General features: G+C 27.9%; 1 protein-coding gene across 1 annotated transcript in view; it reads left to right on the forward strand.

Annotated features, from left to right (window-relative positions):
* The window catches only part of LOC107457170 (cell adhesion molecule Dscam1-like), a 269,534-nt gene that overhangs the window by 166,543 nt on the left and 84,294 nt on the right, over nucleotides 1-18,697 (forward strand). Inside the window, exon 7 of the mRNA XM_087165950.1 lies at nucleotides 12,008-12,424. Within this exon, the coding sequence (XP_087022076.1) occupies nucleotides 12,008-12,424 (417 nt within the window). The remainder of the gene's footprint in view (nucleotides 1-12,007; nucleotides 12,425-18,697) is intronic.

An 18,697-nucleotide genomic window follows, 5' to 3' on the forward strand; every position in this document is an offset into this window, starting at 1 on the left:
TATTTAGTAGATCTAGATCAGATCGAACCTGATAAACCAGGAATTTTAGTTGATACGGAAAACATAGGTGGAAATAACTTAAAGTCAGTTATTCTATTCTATATCTGTCAAATATTGTTTCCAAAACTAATATTGGAGAAGATAAAGATTGAACTTGAATCCTAGAGTCAAGTGAAGAAAAATTGAATGCTCAATTAAAAAATCGAAAGTGGAATTTAATGAGACAACAGAATTGAAAAAATCGGGAAAAATGTCAAGAACGCATGAATTGTGCTTTTCTTACCAATATATAGATAACTATTTTATGCTTTAAAATGAATTTAACTTTTAATACATCACCCAAAATGCTATTTTACATTTTCACGAATTTTTTAGTGGATGCCTTAAAAATATGTGACTACGTAGAACCTATTATTCCATTCTATATATGCATCTGTAGAATATTGTTTCTAAAAGTAATATTGCAGAAGGTGAAGAGTAAAATTAAATAGTGAAATCAATTGAAATTAAAAAAAAACTGAAAGCTCAATCAAAAAATCGAAAGTGAAATTTAATAAGCAGCAGAATTGAAAAAGACGAAAACAGTTTTTTAAAAATGTCAAAAGTGCATGAATTGTTCTCGTCTTGTCGATATATATAACTATTTTATGCTTTAAAAAGAATTTAACTTTTAATATAATACAAAAAATGATATTTTAAATTTTCATGAATTTTTAAGTTGATACCATTTTATTCTGAGCGAAGTACTGGAGCACAACTGAAATAAATCATGACCACCATCAGACTTAAATTCTACTGACAAACATCAACGTTCCAAAAATGGAAGAACATCGTTAAAAACGAACTTAAAAGCTTTTTCACTCTTTTTTTCTATTATTATTTTTCGGTACTATTTAGTAATAAATTAATCTAATTTCAAATTTTTTGGTTTACCCTTTCTTAATTCCCCATTAAAACGGTTACAAAAGAAAACTCAGACAAAGCAAGTTTTGATGTAAATGAAATGACAAATTTTGCCCGTATACACTATATTCTATTACAATATATATTCGATAATCATACAAAATCTTGTTTGATTATAGAATCAAATTCCACCAAAGGGAAATAAATACCACCTATAGCTGAAATACGAAAGTTAAAACCGTTTCATTACATACTATTGATACATACAAATATTATATTAATGAAAATTGTGTTAACCCTCAAATTTGGTAATTTCATTTAATATAGTTTATCAAAACAAATTACGTTCATAACAAATTTTCTTTGTATCACCACTGCATCAAGGAAAGCAGATTTAACAACCACGTACTATAAAAATCCAGCATTTACGAGCTAGAATGAGCATGTGAGAAAACATCCCATGAGCCATCTGCTACTCCTAATGTATTTTCGATAAAATCCGATCTAAGGGTCCATCAGGTCAGCTAGCCCACATGTTTGTTATTCACTTCAATACTGAAAGATAGATTTAGTGAGAGATCATTACAATACTTATTCTCACATTGTTTTTTTTCTATTGTATCTCAAACCGATGTAACAAGGAAAACTATTTTTTTTTTGCATTTAATTAAAAAATATGGTCCTATTGCATCTTTTACAGCATAAAATATAGACCGATTTAGTTTCCCTGTTACACTTCAGAGCTGAACAATATATTTAATGAGAAATTTTTTACCTCCAATATTTATTTCCACACCATTCGTTTTTTATAGTTTCTATAGTCGATGGTACTATTTTTTTTACCTTTAATAGAAAACTATAGTCCATTATATTAATAATTTCATAGAAATATAGACCCTTACAGTAATAGAGCATTATAGTAATGGAGTAATAATAATATAGACCATAAAAATATCGAGGCATTCCCAACAATATTTATTTTACACTGTCTTATAAGATTTTTTTATTGGTTCTCAAACCGACGTAACATATGTAACCAATTTTTTGAACCTTTAATTAAAAAAATAGACCAATTTCATTAATGATGGAAAAAATGTAGACCTATACATTGTTGGTGGTATAAAAAATGTAGACCCATTGCGTTATCTATTACACTTCAATGCTGAAAGATAGATTTAGTAAGATAAATCCCTAACACTATTTATTTTAAACTATTTTATAACATTCCTCTCTCTCTTTCTATTAGTACTCAAATCGACGTAACAGGGTGTTGTATTGATATGATTCAAAGTAAATTTTAGAATAAATAAATAATTACAATTTTAAATTAAGGTATTAATACCATAATAGGAAGCATTTAAGGCACTAATGGCAATGTATAATATAAAAGTGAAAACATAAAATGCGATCGTATATTTAAAAACAGTGTTCAAATGGATTTACCTGATCCTTCGTTCCAGAAGGATCTCCAGGATCGTGTGGTCTAATGGTGCACCTTGGATATGAAAAAATTACGAGAGTTTTTTTAGGAAATTTAAGCAACTTTATTTCTACTTCTCATCACTGGTTCTTAGGTGCAGGTGGCTCCGGACCGGTGGTGTTAACACATGCGGGATCTCGTGGGGGGAAAAAACTCACATCTCAGACAAAAAAGTAACTTTCATTTCGAAGGAAGATGGATTCCAATTCTTAGAAAATGAAAGAAATTATCTGAGTTGTGCCGCATGCACAACCTGGCTGTGGAAATCGCACCCAATCAGGAATACGTGCTAAACTTCATCTTTTTATACTAATGGAACGTGATGGTGTCTTGAAATTATTTTGTTAAATTTTGACTTAATGAATCTCCATAATTATTTCTTGTTGTTGTTTCTTATCCTCTAATTGTCTGACGAAGTCAGACAAGATCCAGTAGGCTGTTGACCCTCAAAAAGTCGAGTATAAGAAGTGGAGAAGCATATAAGTCCTCCTTGGAAAGGCCCAAGCAGTCGAGGATATGTTCAGCTGAGGCCTGCTGGGCTTCACATTTAGAGCAGACTGCATAAGTCTTTCTTCCTTCAAAGTACGAGAGACTATTCGTGTGTCCACTTGCCAGTCTGGAAATAGCTGTTTGAGATGCTCTATCACCTATATGAACAAGTGAAGAGCCCGGTTCCTTGGCCGCATACCAATGATGAGAGGGGGGGATCCTCCACTTTTTTGATAGATGGCTTTTGATTTTGGACTGATACTCTGAAAAGGTAGGGGCTGAGGACGAAGATGTTAAATGACTACAACCCTCCTTGGCCAAGCGATCCGCTTGCTCATTTCCAAAGATGTCAACGTGGGAATTATTTCTTGTAAAAAGGACAATTGCTGAGCAGGAAGGCAAGAGCCTTGAAGCTATCAAAAAAACGAGAGCGATGCTTCTCTCTCACGGTGGCTTCCTCGACTGCCGCCAAGAAGGCACGCGGAAAGGAGCAAAGTGAAATACGGTTAAAGTTAGGGTGGGGATAATCGATAAGAAAAATTAGTTGATCAAGTTAAAGTAGGGAAAGGCTATTGCGGTTAAACGAACGAAAACTGAAAAAACTATTGAGGAGTAGAAAAACAGCGCACGTGTGATGTAGCAACATCACACAGGAAAACAATTTTTTTTAAATGTAGTTGAAAAATATAGACCAATTTTAAGTAGCTGTAGTCAACTTTTTCATAAGTTTTATATTATTATGTTCTATCAAACAAATCTTATACATTTATTTAGAAAGGTTTAAAATAAATTCCTTTTCCTACACTATTTCCTATACAATTTTAAAAAAATGCAACTTGCCGATAATTCCTTTTAAATTCCAATTACAAAAATCTCTGACTGATTTTGAGAACCACATTTGGGAATAGTTTATGTAAAAAATTTCGGAAACAAAAAATCCTATAATAAATTCAGACTAAAAGATTGATTTCAAAATACTGAAATATTCAAAGATAAACACAACTATCCGATGAATAATTTGTCAGGCAAACAGAAACGACATTTCACGAATTCTCATAAATTGTGTCAAAGCATGTAAGAGAAACGGCAGTTATTTGTGAATATGGACGATACAGACCTTTTTCATTAAATATAACTCAGGTAGTAAATGTAATTGGATAATATAGACCTAATAGGGAAAATATATTCATGAAATGTAGCTGGAAAATATAAACCAATTTCTAAAAGCTATCCTCAATTTTTTCTAAGTTATATATTAGTATGTTCTATCAAGAAAATTGTATACATTAATTTTAAAAAAATACTTCAAATAATGTATACATTTATTTAAAAAAATTTAAATTTATATTAACATGAAATAAATTTTAAACTTAAGTTAAAAAACTTTAAACAAATTTCCTTCTCCATTTTCCTTACAATTGAAAAAATGCTACTTTCCGATACTTCTTTTCAAATTCCAATTTCATAAATCGCCGTCTGATTTTGAGAAACACATTTGAGAATAATTTGTTTAAACAAACGTCTGATACACAAAATACTATAATAAATTCAGACTAAACTTTTGATTTCGAAGCCCTGAAATATTCACAAGATAAACACAACAATCCAAAGCATCAAACATTAGATAAACAAAAGCGAGATTTCATGAATCGAAATAAATCGTGTCGAAGCATGTAAGAGAAATGGCATATATCGATGGATGCAGGAAATGCAAATTTTCATTAATTTTAATTGAGGTTGTAAATGTAATTGAAAATTATAGACCCAATATAGAAAATTTATTTATTAAATTTAATTGAAAAATATAGACCATTTTTTAAAACATATTCTCAATTTTTCCTAAGACCCATGTTATTATATTTTATCAAACAAATCTACTACATTAATTTAGAAAAGTTTGAAAAATATAATTCTCTCTTCGATACTATTTTTTTAACATTTCTTTCGATACCTCTTTTCAAATTTCAATTACATAAATCACTGTCAGATTTTGAGGAACACATATGGGAATAGCTTATGCAAACAGATGTCGGATACACGAAATCCTATAATAAATTCTAACTAAAAGATTGATTTCGAAAGCCTGAAATATTCCCAAGATAAACACAACTATCCAATGCATCAAATATCAGGTAAACAGAAACTAGATTTTACGAATTGCCATAAATACTGTCAAAGCATAGAAGATAAACGGCAAATATCGATGGATATAGGAAATACAAACCGTTTTCATTAAATGTAATTGAGGTTATGAAATACGAGATGTAATTACGTATCTAAAACAAGTATTCATTATATATTCCATATTTCATCGTTAATAGGCGCTTTATGCCAAGATACTGATCATTTACTAATTGAATATGCACCCATACACATGTAGATATAACTTGGATAAACGATTCCAATAGAAAAAGGTTTTATGTAAAGTTCTTTTACTTAGAACAATTTATTATTAATTTATTGAATGAACGCTTGATGTACGTATTGTAGGATACATTCTTAAAAACTGTATTATAATTGGGCATTTCGAATAGTATTGCCTTTTTTGATGTCTGATGAATTAAAGAATAAAAGAACGTGAAACATAAGAAAAGTTTAAGCAAAACAGATCGGAAATTTCGCAGCCTAGTTGCTTTGTTAGAAAGTAAGCGATTATTACACTGTTACTTATTAATAATTTCTATTTATTTCACATTTTCTACCTTTATTTATTATTATTTAATTACTTATAATTCTATTTTTTATCTTCATCCATATTTTTTTTAAAATTTCATTTAGAATTTATGGTTGAATCATAATGCTTTACGTGTGATAAATATAACCTGAGCATATAATTTTTATAACTTTCAGAAGTCAGCAGACGGCTTTTTAGAATATTCCAGTCACAAGCAAACAAGCGATTTTGTTTTTACTCTTTCCAAAGTTTCCTGTTCTGGAACTTTCTAAATGTTAATTTTTACTATGTGTTCGCAATGAGTTTAGTTAGTTAGAGATAAGCAGAAATATTAATATAGTGCATATTTACGAGCACTCGTTTAACATTTTGTAGAAATATAACTTTAATTTATATGAAGGAATTTGATATTTTGTAAAAAAATATCAATGTTTTTATAACTGAATTTTAAAGTACCTGCTTACTCTTGTTAAATTTACGTAATAGTGATACTTTATTTTGCAAAATGCAAGCCACATTCATTACATAGTTGTGTCACGAGAAAAAAATAGAGAAATCTCAACTTATATGTAGAATTTTTACTAAACAAAAAATATCCAACACACAGACTTTGCTCTGACAGATTTTGAAATAAAGCAAAATATTGTTGAAATAGCACAAATTATCAATTTTTGAGCTTAAAATTACTGTCAGAAAAATACTTTCGATAAAAAATTGATCAAATTGTTTTTTAACGAAAAATTATTATTTAAAAAAAGTTATATTCACATTTACAAATGCTTAATTATATATATGAGCATCAAATACGGTATGTATTTAATTTCAACTTGATGAAATAAAGAAACAATTAAATTTTGTTTATTTTTGGTATAGGGAGAAATTATTCGGAATTTTAATTTTAAGTCATTTTTTTCTAATGCATATGCCTTTAGTCCTATTACAAAGTTTAAAATTCTCAAATCAATCATTTTTTTTATTTCATATGTTTACAGATAAAAATACTTCCTGAGCAGACTTAGTTCCTTCTTATTGTGCGTTTATTAATTTGTTTTTGATTATTTTTAAAGTGAAATTTTGCAATCGAAACTTCAATCCATTGCTAACTAACTCTTAGATACCTACCGAAACTCAGTGTCTGATTATTCAGTGTCAGCTAGTACAATCAAACCTTACTGCCTGTCAAATTTACGACCACTTTCAGACTAGAAGAAGCAAAACTAAGAAGTAGAAATTTCAAAATTACCTTCTTTTCTAGTATACTTTTAGAAGTAGTAAATATTTTTATCATACGTTAAATGAAAATTGCTGGGTGCACCACTTTTCTACTGGGAAAATTATCACAACTTCTTTTAAAAGAAATTCACCTTAAGTCTTTTCATTTCAGATTTGTCGAAAATAAAAAATAAAAAAAAATCATTTTTTAGTTTAATTGAATAACACTGGGGAATATTATTTTTCTACTGCATGAAATTTTCTTAACCCATTGTAGACACTGATTTCAAAACTGATTTCAAATCTATAATCAGTTTCATTCTCCAAGCTACAGTTTGTTTAATATGATATTCTTAGAGTGTCTTGTGTCGAAATGTATAAGTTTAAGAACGTTATACATAACAAGGAGTAGCATGGATGTCTTAAAAACTTTTAGTGATGTTAAGTCAAAGCATCAGGATCGAAAATACACAAGTAACCAAGCCCAGAAATGCCACCAAAACTCTGAAACTCGTATGTTCTGAACAGATTATAATAAGAAAGCCTCCCTAGTTGGGTTCGACATTTCCGAGTATGGATAATTGAACAATTTTCCTCTTGAGGAAGTACCCTAACTGCCCTAGAAGTTTATTGCAACATTTATGAGATACCCTGTAATATGTAACGCTTTAAAACTTGAACATTTCGACAAACAAAAATGAACTAAAAATGTCGTTTTAAAAAAAGTAGCTATAGAAGCAAAACTAATGTCAGATTTGAAATTTCCAAACCCGAATAAAGCAAGATTATTAAAATCATTAAAATTAAGTTTCGTGTAATGCATAGAAAGGAATTTAGTTGTTGCTGTTGCTTTTTTTAAAAAAAAATATATACGTATTCCAATTTAGTATGACTGCCGCTTAGCCTTTTTGCATTAACACAGTTTTAAAAGAGGAAAGTGGTACTTTTTGCAATGAATCTCACATGCTTCTGTAATTAAAAGAAATTTTGCTACCACAAAATTTAAGTATACCTCAAATATGAGCCGCAAAAACCGTATGAAATATAAAACATATATTTCTCAAAATCAATTGAAATATGTGTCTAACATAAATTGAACTAATTCGTTTTTCTTATTAAGCTTTGCATCACAGGGATAAATTAATAGAAATATTTCAATAAACTAACAAAGCGAAAAAATTATCTTATTAGAAATATAGTAAAAAAGATAATAAAATTTCAATATTAATTTATTTATTTCAGTTTGAAAACTAATATATTAAAAATAGTATTGCTTCTGTTTCATGGAAAAAATTTTAGGAGAAAACTAAACTAAAGTAATAAAAAAGATATAAAAAAACTCTATAAAAACTCTATATTTAATAATATTTTTAAAAAATCATCAAGAATAATAATTTTAAGAATTTCTTATAGTTAATCCCTACATTTTCGTTTATTCGTAAATTATAAAAATAAATATTAATAACTTTAAGTGAGCCTTTCAGAAAAAAACAGCTGGGATAAAAATAATTTTCCTCTGCTTCTTTATCTCTAAACAAATGAGTTTCTCATAAATCATTATTTTTTTATGCAAAATAAAAAAAATCATAAATGAAAAAAACATCATCCGAAGATTATAGTCTACTGCCAATAATGAGCTTTAAAGCTTAAAGTAATTTCATTATTAATAAAACTCTTAGAAGAAAAATTTAAATAATACTTGAATGTTTTCAATTCACAAAAATATTTTTAAAACTATTAAACAATCTTCTTAAAAAGCTTTATTATAGTTCAATATAAATTAAGTGTGGTTTTTCATTTCCATTTATCTATTTATTCAAAACTTAAACTTTTTTTATAAACTTAGTTAAGATGAACTAAATAATATACTTTCAATCAGTTATTAATAAGAGTAATATAAATAAATACTTTCAATCAGTTATTAATAAGAGATGTATTTCTTTTATTAAAATGAGAAGAAAATATGGACAGAACTATCAAGAATATCATAAAATTTACAATATTTCCGGTTCTTTAGGAACACCAAAAATCTTTCAATTTACCCAAGTGCTTTGCAATGATTTTGGTAAAATTTAAAAAACAATATTTTGTAATGATTGAAAAAAAATTGGTTAACCCCTTCCTTCTGACTCCCATGAAAATGACGGAATGAGGTTTCGCCCTCTATTTCTCGCTCCCGTGATATTTCCGGGCTGGAGTGTTCAGTAGTAACGCGCCAATAAGAATAAAATTAATCAATTTTTTTTTGCCCGGAAAACATTTTATTTCTCATTTTATTTCTCATTTTACACACCAGATAGCAGTATCAGAATATTTTTAAGGTAATTGTAGATAATAAGTTTATGTTAAACTAGATATCAGCACTAATCAAATACGTGTATTTGCGGTAGAAGAAAAAACTAGGCACTTTTATGACCGTTTTCTTGAAAATTACCCAATCGTTAAGGGGTAAATGTAATAAAATTTAGTAATTTTATCAAGATACCTGAGAGCATGGCATAAAAGCCATTTATTCGGTTATTTTGCAAAATGGAATTTGTTTACTAAATGTATGGAAATAAGAACTAGATTTTTGTGAAACAGAATTTCTGATAAACCGTTATCATGAGAACGAAAAAATTACCAAATGAATGGTTTAAGTACAGTATATTCTGGTTTCATTAACCAAAAGTGGGGCTTTTTATTAAATCTGTAATGTTCGGTAATTTCACCAGAATTATTATTTTTTTATCTAAACTAATTATAATTGTTTATAATCTAAACTAAGTTACAAAAAGGACTTTATTAACACTGGAATTGTCTTCTTATAATCAGTTTTTATTCTGAGAGATATTTATAAAAAATTAAATTACCGAATATTCAAAACTTTTACTTTAAAAATCACATAACCTTATACATTTTGAAGCTTTAATAATTCTAACAGTGTTTACATTTTCTGATAAAGAAAGTATTAATTTTTCAACGCCAAAATAGCAATATGCTTAAAAAAATCTATTATTTAATAATGAAAAGAAGAATTTGTGCGTGTGTGCCCCACTTAAATTTCCAGAACTATTTGTTATTGATTATACGCTTTTCGCCAGGTATAAAAGAGTATTCCGGGAGCATTAATGTAAAAAATATATTAATGATGTTTAGTTCTCGTTAAATATTTAAAACACTTTTTTCTCTAACAAAACTTTTGAAAGATATAAAAAATGTAAAAAGTAGCAATAGCTTTGCATCACCCTTATTCTTTAAGGTATTATTATTTTTTTATCTTTATTTGTTTTTTGTTTTATACGAAGAAATGATTATTAGCTCTACTTTGAAACGTAAAGTAAAAAAGGTTAATTAATAAATTCCTTCTCGGGTTATTCATAAAGATGAAAAAAAACAAGGCACAATATATGTTTCTCATATTTAGCTCTTTCACTGCTCTGGATACCTAGAAAACTAATTTGTGAAAATTGACAAGGGTGATTGTCTAATATTCATCCTTTTCTGCTGAAACTATTTAATTATATTCATTATATTCACTTTCGTTAATTAATAAAATAATGGTAAGTATTTTTAATCTAGATCCATATATCATCCGGAATTTGAATATTAATATGCAAGTAAATTATTTAATTTTCTCATTGTATGCAATAATGTCAAATTTAAGCCATAATTTGATGAAATGAATATTAATATGATTTTGCTGGAGCTTTGAACAATTATTAATAAAACAGTTTGTGCTATATACTTTATCAAATAAAAAAATATGTTGCGTTAAAAAAATGAGCTAATTTTGCTATCTAATTTAGTTTAATTGAAATTTAGACGAATTATAATTTTAAAAAAATTATGAAATTCATATACCCCTTATACATTTATTTTCTAACAAATTGAATCAAACCATTTTTTATGCGTGTCTCTTAACATGCATAATTATAATGATGACATGAGTGAAATTATTTGTCTATTGCCGATTTTTCTTATTTAAAAATTTTTATTGAATTTTCAAAAAGATTAAAATTTGAATAGTTATTTCTAAAAAAATTACTCTTTTTCCTTGTGATTTTAGCTAATGAAACTTAGCCAAAGTATTTGAAAGCGTTTTTTTTATTCATTTATTTCTGAATAATATTTGTTGCGTCAACAAAACTATATCGAGAATTATACTGCGATATCTATAGCTGGAAGAAGTTTTATATTTCTTACATCTAAGCGTTCGTACTAAACATATAAAATAACGATGCTTAAAATTTGCAATTAACTTTTGAAACATTTCTTTTTGAAAGATCAATTTTTGTTGCTTCAAAAATGTCCACTTTAAGTGTTTTGAAAATTTATACTGAGAACAAAATTATTGTGAAAACTACCAGAATATGGTAAAATTTACCGTGCTCCGGGATCTATGGAATACCGAAAAATTCAGTAATTCTTCCAAAGTGCTTCAATTATGATGTTAATAAAATTAGCAATAAAATTAACAATAAAATATAGTTTTATAATATGTGATAAAATTGGGTAAATTTGACAATTTTAGCATGATACTATAGAGCATGGTATAAAAATCTTTTACTCAATGCAATTCACTTTTCAGTTTTTGTATTTGTTAAATGTGTGGTTATAAGAATTATAACTTTGAAAACCAGAATTTCGTTATACCGTTACCATGTGAACGGTAGAATTATTAAGTGAATGGTTTAATTTTGGTTTTTATTACCAGAATAATGTTGTCGTTTTTTTTTTTTTTTTTTTGCGAGAAACGTCATTACCATTCTGGATGGCAATTTTATTCCGTGTGATTAAATGTGAAGTGCTCCGTGTGAATTGCCGTTGAATATAATGTACAAAAATTAATTCTAATTCATTTTTGCACATTAAATGCATCCCACTTCAAAACATGGTTAATTTAGTTTTTTTTTCTTTTTGTAAACAAATCTATATACGTTAAAGATAATTATGTTTAAAAACCAAATATTTTTAAAGTCATTCATGATTTGTGAGCTTTCAATTTCAATACTTTTCCACTTAATACAAAGTATAAATTCAATTTAAACCTCTTTAACATCGATAGATACTTATACCCATAATAAAAATCCCTATTTTTTTAAAAAAATATATCTATATTTTTGTCAAACTTTAAGGTCCTTTACATGATAATCACGCTCCAAATAATCTTTATTTAAAAACCAAATAAAAAAGAACATTTTTTGTCCTACATTTTATTTTTTCCACTGAATGATAAGTTTTTTTATTTCTATTCTCTATCATTTCAGACTATCCACCAACTTTGTTAGAAAGCTTCAATGATCAGACTCTGGAGCCTGGACCATCTGTGACACTAAAGTGCGTGGCTCAAGGAAATCCACTTCCACAAATCACTTGGACCTTGGACTCAAATATTATACCAGAAAATCCACGCTTTCGCCTGGGTGACTATGTAAGAACTGGTGGGGGATCCACAGAAGTGGTCAGTTATGTCAACATCACGTCCGTCAGGCCCGAAGATGGTGGACTTTACAAATGTGTGGCCACAAATGACGTCGGAGAAGCAAGCCATTCAGATCGGTTGAATGTCTTCGGTCCGCCATTTGTCAGAACTATGGCTAATATGTCTGTAGTAGCGGGAGAAACATTACGGTTACAGTGTCCCGTTGGCGGGCATCCGATTGAAAATATTAAATGGGAGAAAGGTAATATTAGGATTTATGTTTCAGAAATGTTAGATTAATCTAAGAAATTTGTTCAGCGAGTGTAAGATTTGAATCTTTCTGGTTATGTAACGTTCGCAATTATTTTATTCGGAATCTTATTTCATACATTATGTTTCTGGTATGACATAAGAATTAGTTTTATTTCTTAACTTTGATTGATTGTAATATGGCTTGACTAAAGAAGGATTTATGATTGAAAGTTTTATGTTTCTCGCTGTGAGAAGGATATTTAAATGAAAATTATGTTTGAAATTTTTTTTTTCTTTCATAAAATAGCTTTAATAAGGGAATTTATTTGTAGTTAGAAAATATGTCTTGGATTACAAAATCCTTAAGTAAAAACGTTAAATATTAATTATTACTAAACCATGAATTTTAAAAGTTCGCGTTATAATTATAGTTTAGTTTTTATTAAATTTTGAATAAGTAAAAGTATAAAATCATAATTATTAGATTAATTTAATTTTTCAGTAAATATAAAATCAAAAAACAGAAATAGTAAATCGAGAAATTTGAGACAACTCTGCTTAATATTGAATGAAATTATTATTTTTTTAAGTTAATATAAAATTAGGTAATTAATTATTCTGATCACCTCAAATAAGGAATCTGATATTTTAGAAGCAGGTAAGTTGCGGAACTATACTACTTTTAAATTGTGCTAATATTCGTAATGTATTTACTAATACCATAATATTGTTAACTTTCTTTTTTTTTATAAATTAACCATATTTGTTGATGTACTAAATTATTCCTAAAAGGTTGGATCGTTTACATTTTCACTTCATAAACATGAAATAGGAAGAAAGAAAACTTTTTACCGTTCAGGATTCTGCAATACTCTTGTAAGCGACCGTAATATTAGATATTGAAAGTCTATCATGCATTACATTTAAATATTAATACAGTAGAACACATTTTTAAACTTAAGAGAATTTCTAATGTAATCAAATGTCATTCACTTAAATAACTCTCTGATGTATTCTTAAAAGAATTCATATAAACTAATTAAATTGTTTAATTAGGAATTTCAAAATTTTACTCGATTTATCATGCTAATAATTGCCTAAGTCATACGACATAATTTAGTAAATTACTAATTTCTTCATTAAAAAATATTCCTTTTAATTTATTTTTACATCGTTTTGCAACATATTTCCTTATTCGCCCAGTTGCTTTTAACGCCAGGGTTTTAAAATATCATGCAGAAAGTTTGATTAAGAATTATATTTTTGGAGATCAAAATACTGAATATTATTAGACATCCACCTTAGCTTAATTTTTTGGTCATTTTACATAATTATTTTTGTTTTTATTTACTAATGTTCAAAGCAATTACGTTCAAAGCATATTATTTTTTCACACGTATTTTCTTTGAGTTCCTCTTTTATAGCTGCTTTTAAAACCAGTTTTTTGAAATAACGTAAAATTCATTTGATTTACAAAGTTTTCATTTCTTTTTATTTTCTTCTTTTGAGTGAAATGCTAATTACTTAAACCAGAAATTTTATTAATTTCCAACACTCCACACATTACAAATTTCAATGTATGTCTTTTCTCTTCATTTGAACTGATACCAATGACATATTGATCACCTATTCAATACTTTAACGAAAATTTTAGAAATAGTATTTCGGAAGATTTTAAATTAATTTTTACTAGTATATTCCATTTTGCTTATTAAGCTTATACACTGTTAGAAACTTCTCGGAAAAAATTGCTAAATAACAATTTTTTTAATTGTTGTTTTACCATCTTCAAACTAAACAAAAATAACCCTAAATAATATTTCCTACATTATCTTCAACACATGAAGAGTTTCCTGTGTCCTGCAACCCTCAATTTGTGACTCTGGATTATTAAAGTACAGTATTATAATTCACGCATAGATGGCAGCACCTTCACGCAAAACGTCTAGTATTTCTCATCTCTTACGATAGATGAAACAACAAGATGAACTAATTAATCCACGTTCCATGATTTATTTGATAAAACACAATTCGATCACACTCTAACTCCAATACTCATCCCCTAACAAAAAAAAAACTAAACTCTAATGCTCAGTTAAATTTCTCTTTCGCAGTGAAGTTATGCTAGTTTTAAATGACAAAAAATCTATATAGTTTTGTGTTTATCGTTTTTAACCACACTAGTTGTAAGTAGTTTTAAAACTGTAGCGATAAAAAATGTTCTTTACCGTAAACTTTACTGTTAACTGAATTGAATTGGATGGACAGACTGCGGTCAGTTATTTTACCATAATTTCAGAAGGAAAATTCTAACAATGTTTGATAGATTTAATTTTCGCATGTTTCAAAATAACACAAAATCATTTTATTTCGCTAAAATATGCTTCGATGATGAATTGAACAAATGAATCAGCGTCACTGAAGTAGGGGAGAGTGGGGTCAATTGTAACAGGGTACGATTGTAACAGAGCAAAAATTTCGAGTGTCGGGTTCTAGATTTGGCTCCTAGGTGGCGCACAAGGTGTATTTAATAAATCTACATGTACACCCCTGCTGGAAACCATTTTTATGTACTTTTGAAAGAGTTACATCACAAAAGATATTTTCACGCCACGCAAGTACTTTTTTTGGTATTGAAATATTATATTGTAACAAAGTAATTTTGTTTAAACAAATAAAAATTAGTAACCGAATATGTAAGTGGACACTTTAATTGACATTTCAATTAAAAAAAGATTAGTTTTGCTAATTAACTAGCATTGTTTTTAACAAATGAAGCTGAAATGGCGTCTTGGGGACAATTGTAACAATTAGTAAAGGGACGATTGTAACAGCTGAAAATAAATAATCTTATGTTTACAAACCATTACTTAACTCTTTAAGAACCACCAATAGTTTCCTATATCATTTATATTATGCTGCATGTGCATTATTTTATTTGTCACCTTTCACAGCATAAATTAAAATTTTTAACCCCTTAAAGTTAAAAGTTTAACCCTTTAGGTTTCTGCTCATTATTATTTTTACTCCTAAAATATCACTACTATTTTGATCAATAAAAAAATATATCACAACTATGATAATATGTATAATTAACTATGTTTTAGTTGAATTTATGAACTGTTACAATTGACCCCGCAAGTGGGGACAATTGTAACAACTGCACGACTGTCAAAAATTGTTAATAACTAATATAATAATATTTAAAATCAAGTATTAATTTTTTTTCTAGTAGAGGATAGTCTACTTTACTCGTCTGTCAATTAATACTAATAATATATTGGAATTTTTGTTAGTTAAAAATAGTTAAGTAAAAAATTATACAATTGACCCCACTCTCCCCTATATATGTAAACTATATTAGCTATAATACATTTAAATGTAATTTTACACAAGAAAACCTTTTTCGGAATTCTAACAAAGAGAAATCCACTCATTATTATTTTGAAATGCGTGTTAAAGGAGGTGTTACAGCGGTAAATATTTTTCTCTTTTCGTAACATTTTCTCCTAATACTTAAATCCTTCTTTAAGTCCCTAAGCTTATTCTTTTAAGGAATCTTTTTTTTTCTTTTCCCCTAAAAATCTGCTGTTTCTTAGATTCTTGGTTTTAAGCAGATAAAAGACTATCTTTAACAGTATTCATAAGCCATTAGAGATACTAATTATATGGAAATATAAGGAAAGGAATAATTTTGCGCATATTATTTGGTTTTAAAAAATTTCTTGATTTTTATTAGATTTATTGTTGACTGCTAAACTTAGTTAAAAATAGTTTACACTTAACATTACACATAACTGCAGGGAATTAATCTTTTTTTCCATATAAGGAAAGTTAACTTAGATATAAACTCTTAAAAATATTTTCTTGATGAATATTTTAAAAAAGCATGCATTCGAACTAATATTTTATCATATTAAAAATTCATTTCAAATAAATACTTAATATTTAAAATTATATTTTATGTTTGGAGTTTTTTATTTCCTAGTTTCTGTTGTTTTGGAGTTTTGGATGTTTGGAGATTTATTTTCTAGTTTCTTAGCTGTAACTGTGAAAAAATCCAGACATAAGACAAAGCTATCGCAAATATTGTTTCTTCAATTTTTTCATAAGACATGAAAAATTGTTACTTCCAAAGCTATATTGGATCTTTCGTCTTGATTTTATGCATTGAATAAAAATTGCTGTAATATTCTCTTACCTATCCAAATTTGAACTATGACCCATCTCTCTGTTAAGTTCGGTTTGTCTTTGTCTCTTTATGAGTCCCTTTTAGAAAAAGAACCAAAGATCAAAATTACATTATTTTCTGATATAATCATCGTACTTGGATCTTTAAATCAGCGCTTAAAACTGCGCTTCGTTCACATGAGTCTTTGGAAAGAACAACAACATAATTTTTAACCAGGTTAAGTTTTCATCATTATACTGTCCAAAGCAAGAAACACACTGAGAAAAAAAATATAGTCAAACCTACCATGACAATAAAAAACAGTTTTTTATTATTGTACATATAAAAGCTTTATTTCTTTTAAGGCACACATAATACAATTTTATTCTTTTTATGAACTATGCATTTACTTATTCACAAAGTTGTTTCGACAAAATAAAATTATATTTCAATTTTACCTACGTAAATAAACGAATGTTTCGTTGAAACGTAATATTATAATAACAAACAATTTTTCTTAAAACTTAAAATGTGCTTACTTTAGACAATTTTCTTTTTTTAACAAAACGTCAACTATAATCCATTTTACACTAATTTATTATTTAAAAAAAAAATACATGAAATTTTAAAACAATTCTCGATAAAAATGTCTTTCTCAACTTTAATCCCAGCAATTCTTAACTTAAAGTAATTTTTCGCTAAGAAAACAACTTTGGTTTTCAATCTCTTTTTCTCTAATATATTTATAAAAGCCACGCATAACTTAGAACAGAAAAACAAAAATCTGTCTTTCCAGCCAATCGATCTTTCCGACAAAACTTTTGCGTCTTCGCCTGCCCAATTCTTCCCATTTCTACTCTTTCGCCTTTACGTCAAAACTGAAGTGAAGAAGGTATTGGGAATTTGATAGGACGGTTTTTGACTGACGTCATGCGAAGGTGACGAAGATAAAGATGAGCAGACGAAGAAAGAATACAACGAATGAGAGTGGGAATTTTGGTAGAAAAAAAAAACTGCACAAAGAGAGTAAATGAAAAGAGGAATGCTTTCAAAACCAGATGCCGAAGTGATAGGACCTATATCTTACCCACTTGCCCTTCTTCCTCACGACAAGCAAAAAAAAGGGAATTTTTTCAAACCCAATCTCTTAGCATTTCTTGCATGCTGTCGCGTAAAATTTCTAGAAAAAGAAAGAATTTTGCGAAATATATATGTATATGTTTTCTTCACTTTCATTTTCAACTATAGAAATGCCAGGTAAAAATAGCTGCTACGGAAAGAAACTGTAGCTAGGAGTTGAATTTAAAACAGTTTTTTTTCTTTTAAATAAACGCTGTTTTTCAAGAAAAATGTATTGTAAAATGTTGCAAGTCTGGTGAGAAAATTACTGGTTAAATTATTGCGCTCTTAAATAAGCACTGCAATATCATGAAAATATATTTTTTACTAAAATCTCCTTTTTATATGATAGATAAGCTACATTGTAAAATATTTTGGGGCATAGTTGCCACCATTTTTGATGTTGAGTTAATATACAATTACGTTAAATACATTTTCAAGAGCAAAATCTTAATTATCGTGCAAAAGATAATATGAAATTGACAAAATAACAAATGTTTGAAAAAATTAGTACGAATATGTTACTAAAAATATATTTGATTTCCAAATAAAATGTTTTTGCATTAAATTGAAATGTGCACACAAATACATGTTTTCCGTAAACAAGCAAAAAATGAGTATACAAATAAATAAAACTATCATAGTAAAAAAGTAAAGAAAAAATATGACTACATGCACAGCAAAAAATTTTAGTTTTCTTCAACAAGAAACAAGAAAAATGGCGGGCTCGATCACCAAAATTTGTTACAGTGTAGCGATCAATCTCGAGTGGATTATCTTCAGTATTTACTTTATTTTTAAAATTTTTAGTATCGCTAAATAACTAGTCGAAGTTAAATTTTTCAGAATTGCTACCATGAGTGATACATTAAGGATGATGCCTAGTATTTTTATAACTGATACCTCTACAAATACCAGTTCTAGCCAATTTTTCAGGCATTTTTCTTAATCCAAATAGCATACTTAAAGATCATATAGTTGGACCATACAAAC

This window comes from Parasteatoda tepidariorum, chromosome 6 (genome assembly GCF_982258835.1).
Source record: "Parasteatoda tepidariorum strain Cologne lab strain chromosome 6, Ptep-v5.0, whole genome shotgun sequence".
Taxonomy (NCBI): Eukaryota; Metazoa; Arthropoda; class Arachnida; order Araneae; family Theridiidae; genus Parasteatoda; species Parasteatoda tepidariorum.